We start from the raw sequence: 9,535 nt of genomic DNA on the forward strand, positions 1-9,535 counted from the left end.
ATTAAAAAAAAAAATAAATAAATAAATAAAAAAACTTGGCTATGCGTTCTGTACAGACTAACTGAGACTTGTCATGGCACTTGTATACTGTTGTTGTTCTCTTGTTGACCTGACTGCTTCTATTGTTCTCATTTGTAAGTCGCTTTGGTTAAAGGCGTCTGCTAAATGATTAAATGTAATGTAAATGTAATCAGTCATGGAGTTTGTAGATGCTTCAGATGTGGAGAAGTTCATTGAGTTATTCATCTCCTTTGAGTTTGTTTTCTCTGTTCAAAAATTACATAGATTTACATAAGTAAACTTAAATACAGTGAAAATGTAATTCAGATTGCATGAAACACGTTTAAAGGTTCTTAAACAGTGTATAATTCAGCAGTTGTAAACAAGAGAACGTTTTAATATTGAATACTAAAATTTACAGGTCATTATTATATGTCACTTTTACACATTAAAGTAAGTCATTCTGTACAGCACAATAGCTAAGCAACTTAATAACACAAGACAAATGCAATCCAATATTAATAGACTTATGAAAATCAACAACATATACAGTAACAAGTAGATATCAACACTCACCTGAAGATGTGTATAAATCTGTGATGTAGACTGTAGACTGACTTCACAGTCACCATAGAATATGCATGAACCAGATATGAAAATATTAGAAGCAAATATGAGTGTAGACCGGAAAACTAATGCTGTGCAAACAGATGTTCACTGTTTCCACTGGACTGAGTTGTGGAGAATGTAAATGTTTCAGGTGAGGTGAAGTTCACTGTAGAGTTGTTCATTTCTGATTTTGTCTTCCCTGCTCAAAACCTAAGAAATATATAAATAAATATAACAGCTGTGACCAGTCAGAAGCAGTAAGTGAAAATTCAGACTGTTATAAAACAGCCTTAAAAAAAAATAAATAAATAAATAAATAAATAAATAAATAAATAAATAAATAAATAAATAAATAAATAAATAAATAAATAAATAAATAAATAAATAAATATATATATATATATATATATATATATAATCCTACCCAATACCTAAATTTAACAACTACATTACTAACCAGTAATAAGTAGCAAATTAGAATTTTATTGAGGGAAAAGTCGTAGTTAATAGTGAACAAGTGTTCCCTATTCTAAAGTGTTACTGAATTGGAATACAGAAACTAAATTTGGAAATTTGGATGATTTGTTAAATGCAGCAAAATCAATAACCTGTGATTCTTTAATTAACTTTAACTTTTATTTAAACGACAGAAAGAAAAAGAAAAGATTTATAAAATTTTCACTGACCAACTTAAATGTATTTTGTAATACCCACAGTGGCAGCTGGCACACCTAAAAATAGATGCTGAATTATTTTTTATAGTCTCAATAAAAAAATGTTTACTAAACTTGGGCTATTGTTGTTTACTTAGAATATATATATATTTTTAAATCAACCCTTTCACTCGTAAGTTACAAATATTTTAACTGACCCCTTGTTTCCAATGGCAACGCGTCATGATTGTCACGTGACACACCGCAGCCACTAACAGATGTATCGGTATTTGTTTTATTTAGTTTTTCATTTTTTATTAAAATATATACACAAACTTGCTTACCATGCCAACTATCTGCTATTCCGATTCTTCGTTTAAAAACCTTTATAAATTATCTTGATCTATAACGAGATGAGCGCTGCAGTTCAGAGTCCTGTCAGCCGGATTTTACGTAGGCCTACAGCACTTGAATTCCCCAGTTTCTCCCGAAATACATGAAAGTAAGTGGCTGTTGCACTGGACGAAGAATAGAGTAAACTTTATTGTTCTGCTATGTGTTTCTGGTATATGAATAAAACACATCGCCAAATTACATTTGATTAGATAGTTTTTGCTGCTTCCATAGACATCAGTGTGTATTTTACAAACTACCAATGTATTTTTTTACTAGTGATTATGTATATTTAAATGTATGAAACCTAAAATAAACATTATGTGGTTGAAAACACTGCATATTAATTGTGATATATGACAAGCGCTGAGCGCGTCCGTCTCCATCTCTGGCTCAGTGCCAGCCAACGCACGAAAGCTGTTTGAATCTGGCAGATCTGTGATGCCACTGAACATTCTAAATCATACTCTCAGGGGCACAAAAATAAGAATCCAATATATGGTGCAATAATGCTAAAAATGTTAAAATGTAATTTACATTTTAGATTATTTTTGTTAAAACATATCTACCGACATTCGGACTGCCAACCAATCAGCAAACAGCTAGCAATATGTCGCAGAGCTCCTTTCTTAATTTTTTTTTAGCAAAAAAACTCGGCTTGATGGACAGCCGGACACAAGGCCTAATGTTACACCTGATGAGGATGTTTCTCCCTCCCTGGGCCCAACATCAACAGACAGTGTTGCCAGATTGGAAATGTCCAAGTATCGTACCAGAAGTTCAAAATTATCGTATTTGGAAGAAAATTATTACATTTAACAATTAACTATAACTACATTTTGACACAGCCTGCAAATTACCACTAGAAGTAGGGTTGGATGGAAGCAGTGCGACAAAAATACTATCCCATAATTTTGCACAGTAATCTGACAATAAATGTGGCACACCCAGATTTCCATATGCACACCCAGAGTCTCTTTTCTGGCTACACTACTGCTGTAACACTCCAGAATGTTGGGAAAGAGGCAAAATAAAAGTTTTGAAAATTATATACATCTAGAATCCAACAAAAATAATATTCTGATACTCTATTAGTAAAAACAATGTAGTGTTGGCTTATATAGCCTACGTTCATACAGAAAATATCAAGTCGTTTGTTACCTGAATACTGAGTCTCTCTGGATTTATATAAATCTCTGTGCTGTCTTTTGTTTGTGACTGAATTCACAGCTGTCACCTAAATATATGTGCATGACTTCATCTGATACACATCACATAAAACATCAGATATGCAAATATCTAATTAGTAAATATTTAATTAGAAAAAACATCTGAATGAACTCATGTAGAAAATGATATGTTGAAAATTTGCAATACTTTATTTACCTTCACACACGACCATTTTGACAATCATAATGTGACAAAATGCAGAAAATAAAAACAGGGAGGGGCAAGAAAAATTACTTGATTGTCTAATGAATCATGTTTATTCTGTTTAGAAGAACTTCCAACCAGGAAAATTTTCCAACCCGGTTCAGATAAAGAACAGGCTGAACAAAACATGCCAGCACGTTACAAAAAAGGCCAAAAGAAAAAAGTTCCTGAATATAATGTTGTGTCAGAATTAAAGAGAATCCTGAGATAGTAAACGGAGCATAAATAATAATAATGCTCACAATAGTTATTGAAATAAGACGAAATGCTCTTCTCTTCATGGGGTTTTCCTCCCCTCTCTCTCTCCCTCTCTCTCCTGGTCCTGTCTGCTTCAGAGCTCTGAGAACAGCCACAAGGCAAAACAACTGGATGGAGAGGAAGAGAAGGAACTGCAGTGAGAAGAACACTTCAGAAATATAATCTGAGACTTTAGGACACATGCAGTAGAAACAGGAGCCAAGAGTGATTATCCAGACCACAGTGCAGCAGATCACTCTTTTTCTTAGAGTTTTGAATTTCAGAAAGGTTACAGGATGAACCACTGCCAGGTAACGCTCAACACAGATCAGACACTGAAACAGAGGACGACCAGTGACGACAAGTCCTATCAAAAACTCTGTTAATATTGTGAGGTATGAAAACCAAATAAATTTAACAAGTATACAAGACAAACTATTCAGACAGTTGACAATCTCACAAACAGAGAGATTGAGGATGAAGAACTCTGATGCAACTCCACTTCCTGTTCCTGTGATGATGAGCCATGCAATGTAGGAGTGTGTAGGAAGACCAACCAGGAAATTGATGCAGTGCATACAGATTTCCAGACTTTCTCCTAGCCCGATGAACTGAGTTGTGGAGTTTGTGGAAGATTCAGGCGAGGTGAAGTTCACTGAAGAATTGTTCATCTCCTCTGTTTTTGTCATCTCAGCTCAAAACCTCAAGAGATATTTAAATAAACATAGCTGTTGTGATCAATAGAAAACAAGAAGAGAACATTCAGAATATTAAACAAACCAATGTTACTTTTCAAACGGTGTGCAATTCTACAATATTCCAATATTAAATATTTAACATTTACAGCCAAGTCATTTTAATGCAAGTCGCTTCACATCCAAATAACATCAAATAAATGCAATCCAATCAACTCATTCAATAAGTTCTATATCAGTCGTGTTTTATTTAAAAATAGAACCATCACTTACATTCTCATAGACTTCTTCCAGTAAACACAACTAAAATATTTAAAATTAGTAAGCTGAAAGCACGAAGTTTAATAAAAAGTTGATCACCTGAAGAGTGAATGTCCAGCTTCTATGGCTTATATATAAATCTCAGTGCTGTGTTTTGTAGACTGAATTCACAGCTGCCACAAGAAAATATGTGAATGACTTCATCTGCTACACTATACATCACATAAAACATGCTTAAACTTATCTGCTCATAAACCTTATACAATACATAATATTCACAGCAAAATTGAATATAAATGCGCTGAAAGCAAGGAATTATTAGCATTTGTCACCTGAAGAGTGAATGCCCAGTCTTTCTGGATGTACTGTACATGCATTTCTGCGCTGTGTTTTGTAGACTGCCTTTGAAGCTGTCATAAGAATGTCATATGTGGATGACTTCATCTGCTACACGTTAAATAAAACATTAGATATGCAAATATTTATGACATTATTTATATACACAAGAATTTAAAAAAGAATAATAATTTTTAATTTGATTTCGAATCTGCAGCCTGTTAACACTGTACAAACTGAAACTAATTACTATTGTTATAATTCTTGTTTAAAAAAAATGGTTGATTGGGAAAACAGTAATGAATTAATTTATGAATCAGTCACATTTCTGAACTGGGATAAAACCTCACCACAGTCCTGTTCATGTTTCAGAAAATATTGAACTTTCTTTTAGTTCCACACAGTAGACACCTCACACTTAAACATCTGCAAAATATGTAAGCAACATGACCGTCATAAAATGTGAACTTATACAACAGTTAATTTACAATAAAACTACAATTTCTCAGCCTCTTACGTGATGTAATGAAAGGAGTAAAGACTAAGAAAAAGTTGATTTCATTGTGTAATGAAGAAGCTCTGCTTCTCTTTAGAAGAATATAAAAGTGTGTTAAAACAATGTGTTTAAATTAGATGTATTTATAATTTCATCTGATTGCCTACGATTAAATTTGATCTTGACAAGCAATATTTAAATATTTATCAACTGACCCTTATTAAACTTTAATAGGCTCAAATAAAAAATAAATAAATAAATAAATAAATAAAAACAGAGAGATTGAGGATGAAGAACTCTAATGCAACTCTGAATTAATATCAAATATAGACATTTGATATTAAAGGGACAAGAGCAACTTGAAAAGGATGGACAGTCTTGAACAGTGGGACAGTCAATGATTTTATGAAAATTCAATGAATTTTCCCAGTCTCTCTGGATGTATATATATTTCTGTGCTGTTTTTTATATTGACTTTTAAGCTGTCATAAGAATATACAGTATGTGCATTACCTCAAACACTTCACATAAAACATCAGACTTGCAAATATTTATGAAAATATGTTATTTGTATGAACAGGATTAAAAGACAAAGCATTCCCATTCATTGTGGAAACTGCAACCTGGTACACTGGACTAAACACTGAAAACTAGATCAATGAAAACCACTGATAACTATAATTTTAAAATGTAATCTAAAATCTTAAAATGGGTCCTATAATGCACCGATAACCAGTGAAGAGATGCTAGGACCAGGGAAATGATTTCCTTTCATACAATTTTATTTAACTGTTAAAATTGATAAAACAAGATTTAGTAATTTAGGATTTAATTTAATTTACATTTATAATAACCATATCTGATAAACACACTCAAAACAAATTTAATCTTTATGGAAATAAAAAAGAACAAACAAATGTACAGCTATTAGTCAGTTTGTGTTTGTGTTGCTCTAAACAAACAGTGAATGACAGAGAGACGCATTATGATCTGAGCCACTTTACACTGAAAATACAGCACAGTAGCCACATGTGAAGCTTCATTAAATATATATTAACATTTTCGGGTATCATTAACACTAACGCAATTAAATTCATTTAAAAAGAGAGTTTTCCAACCCGGTTCAGATAAAGTACAGGCTGAACAAAACCAGCCAGTGCATAACAAAAAAAAGCAACAGTGAAAGGTTCCTGAAAATAAACTCGAGTCAGAATAAAATGTAACCCTGAGACAATATACGGCACATATGTGATAAACATGCTCGCAGTAGTTATCAGAATCAGATAAAATGCTCTTCTCTTCATGTGGTTTTTCTCCTCTCTCTCTCTCCCTCTCTCTCCTGGTCCTGACTGCTTCAGAGCTCTGAGAACAGCCACAAGACAAAACAACTGGATGCAGAAGGAGAGGAGGAACTGCAGTGAGAAGCAGCATACATAAATATACGAGTTACATGAGACCATAGTAAACCAGCAGCACAAACAGGAGCCAAGAGTGATTATCCAGACCACAGTGCAGCAGATCACTCTGTATCTGAGAGGTTTGTACTTCAGAAAGGTTACAGGATGAACCACTGCCAGGTAACGCTCAACACACATCAGACACTGAAACAGAGGATGACCAGTGATGCCTAGTCCTAATAAAAAATATTGTAAAGTTTTGAGACTTGAAAACCAGCGATCAAGTACATGAAGAAAAATGTTTAGAGTATTGGGCAGCTCACAAACAGAGAGATTGAGGATGAAGAATTCTGATGCAACTCCACTTCCTGTTCCTGTGATGATGAGCCAGATGATATAGAAGTGTGTAGGAAAACCGAACAGGAAATTGAAGCTGTGCAGACAAAGATCCAAAATTTTTAGCAGCCCAAGGTGTTGAGTTGTAGAGAATGTAGATGATTCAGGTATGAAGTTATCTGTACAGTTAATCATCTCGTTTCTGATCGTCTCTCGGCTCAAAATCTCACAGAAAATGTAGGCTTTCTATCAAGAAAAAAAAAGGTTACCACTACATGAACCTAAATTTGCATGCACTTTCAAAGCTATTATGAAAGATTTTACACCATGATTTGTATATCACCAAAAATTGGTGTTCCCAAATTAGCACACAAAAAGTTTATTCATGTATTGTTGTTTTTTGGAAAAACGTGTTATACTGTACAAAATATATTTATTTATTTTTTATTTTTTTAAGTCTCTGGGAATATACCTAGAGTGCATAAATAAAATGTCACTTCACTTTTGTACCTTATTTACTCCCATAAATGAGATGTTTTAGTACCTAATATATATATATATCAGTACATTTTGAAAGATTACCACCCCATTGGCAGCTTTCGTATCTTCATGGTCTGCATATAAAATGCTGGCATTAATTATCTGATTTCAGAAAAAAATCAAAGCTGCTCTCCCATTTCAACAGAACAGAATAGTTTTTCAAACCAATTTTAGAACTGCTTATGATGAATACAACATAAAATGCTCAATATGATACTCACCTCAAGCACAAACAGTCTCAGAATAAGTTGCATGAAGTTAAATATAGTATAGTTTAGTAAACCGGTCAATCAGGAACAATTCCCAATTTTTACTTTTATATATTCTTGTTTTATCATAATTCAGACTGTGTGAAAAGAAGTCAAAGATACAAGATTTAAAGATATTCTAAATGATATTCTATGATACACTTCAAAAGGTCCCAATTCTAGTATCCAATGTCTACATTCATATAAATCTCATAATCTATTGAATTAGCGAATAAGTGGAATTTTATCACCTGAAAAGTGAATATCCAGTCGCTCTGAATGTGTATGTATAAACCTGTGCCATGTTTGGTAGACTTCACAACTGTCACAAGCATATACTGTATGTGTATGACTTCATCTGCCTTACAGCATAAATCATCATATATTCAAATATATTAGTTAAACACAATGTTCAAAAAGACAGTCATATATCTTACTAAACATTTGAATGGAGTAATACTGACTCAATTGAATTTAAAATTGTTAACCAATGCACATGTCTACACAATATTTAACTGACTCACATATTCAATATCAAGGGCAACAACAACAACAGTAAATGAAAAAGCTAACGGCAGGCCAGTGCTGATTTATTTTTATTTTTTTTACTAAATAAAAAATGACAGACTTGCTTCAGCAGACTGGCAGCAAACTAGATCCAAGTTTATGTAGAACAATCAAATGTACAACTATAAGTTCGTTTTTGATGGTGGATCATTTTTAATAAACATGCAGACAGTCACTCAAATCGATCAGATATTTAATGATCGATTTGAAAAGGGAAGGTTTGGTTTTCCAATACATGATGAAATTATGTTGTGATTAAATTTTAGTTCCAATGAAATAATCTCCGGGCAAGCATCAAAATTTCAAAAAATATGTATATTGATAAAGCAATTTAATGCTAAAATAAAAATACAAATAAATAAATCACTGTTATGGTTCCAAATAGTCTAGGGGAGGATCGCAACAGAAATATATGGCTGGTGGTGAATGAATGTACAATAGCAGAGAAAACCCCATCTCCAAACCCAGAATGACTACAATAACCCAAACAATCATGATAAAATGCTACAAAAGTGAGACAAAAAGTACAACAACAAAAAGTAGAATGTCTGTTGAGCGGCCATCAAAAAAGAATGTTAGTTATATTATAATATTAAGCAAACAGTCTACTTATTCTCAAATGAGTGCTAGTTAACATGTAGTTGCAAAGTTATTTATAGGTAGCTGAATGTCTAAAGTGGACTATCAAAATAAAGTGTTACCCAAAACCTTATGGCTCTGGATGTAACAACCACAAACAAATAAAATCTATGAGCAATAACCATATCTAATGAGCACACAGAATGGAGTTAAAGTGGCTGTAAGAAGTCTCTGAGGTGGTTTAGTAAGATCTAAAAATGTCATGATTTATGGAAAATGAAGACAGGAGAGTTTTCCAGCCTGGTTCAGATAAAGAACAGGCTGAACAAAACCACCCAAAAGAAAACAAAATAATCCAACTGTAAAAAGTTCCGGAATATACAATTTGCTTAGAATGAAAATCAATCCTGAGACAATCAATGGCACATAGAGAACAAACATGTTCACAGTAGTTATCAGAATGAGATAAAATGCTCTTCTCTTCATGTGGTTTTCCTCCTCTCTCCCTCTCCCTCTCCCTCTCTCTCCTGGTCCTGGCTGCTTCAGAGCTCTGAGAACAGCCACACAGCAGAACAACTGGATAGAGAACAAGAGGAGAAACTGCAGAGAGAAGAAATATGAATAAAAATAAAACAAGACTAAAGTAAACATGCTGAACAAACAGGATCCAAGAGTGATTATCCAGGCCACAGTGCAGCAGATCACTCTGTATCTGAGAGGTTTGTACTTCAGAAAGGTTACAGGATGAACCACT

The 9,535-nt window shown here is 33.3% G+C and overlaps 2 protein-coding genes across 2 annotated transcripts; both read right to left on the minus strand.

Annotated features, from left to right (window-relative positions):
- Positions 1–3,127: 3,127 nt before the first annotated feature.
- On the minus strand, positions 3,128–3,997 carry LOC132130273 (chemokine XC receptor 1-like). Its single transcript, XM_059541968.1, has one exon. It carries the CDS (start codon positions 3,995–3,997, stop codon positions 3,128–3,130), a length of 870 nt encoding a protein of 289 aa, XP_059397951.1.
- A 2,240-nt stretch (positions 3,998–6,237) lies between these two features.
- Positions 6,238–7,042, minus strand: LOC132130274 (uracil nucleotide/cysteinyl leukotriene receptor-like). Its single transcript, XM_059541969.1, has 2 exons — positions 6,339–7,042; positions 6,238–6,253 (listed from the first exon to the last, which is right to left on the minus strand). Exons 1-2 carry the CDS (start codon positions 7,040–7,042, stop codon positions 6,238–6,240), a joined length of 720 nt encoding a protein of 239 aa, XP_059397952.1.
- Between the last annotated feature and the right edge of the window lie 2,493 nt (positions 7,043–9,535).

This window comes from Carassius carassius, chromosome 47, assembly GCF_963082965.1.
Source record: "Carassius carassius chromosome 47, fCarCar2.1, whole genome shotgun sequence".
NCBI lineage: Eukaryota > Metazoa > Chordata > Actinopteri > Cypriniformes > Cyprinidae > Carassius > Carassius carassius.

Coding starts and splice junctions, on each gene's coding strand:
- LOC132130273 (XM_059541968.1), bottom strand. CDS start 3,997: ATGAACAATTCTTCAGTGAACTTCACCTCGCCTGAATCTTCCACAAAC.
- LOC132130274 (XM_059541969.1), bottom strand. CDS start 7,042: ATGATTAACTGTACAGATAACTTCATACCTGAATCATCTACATTCTCT.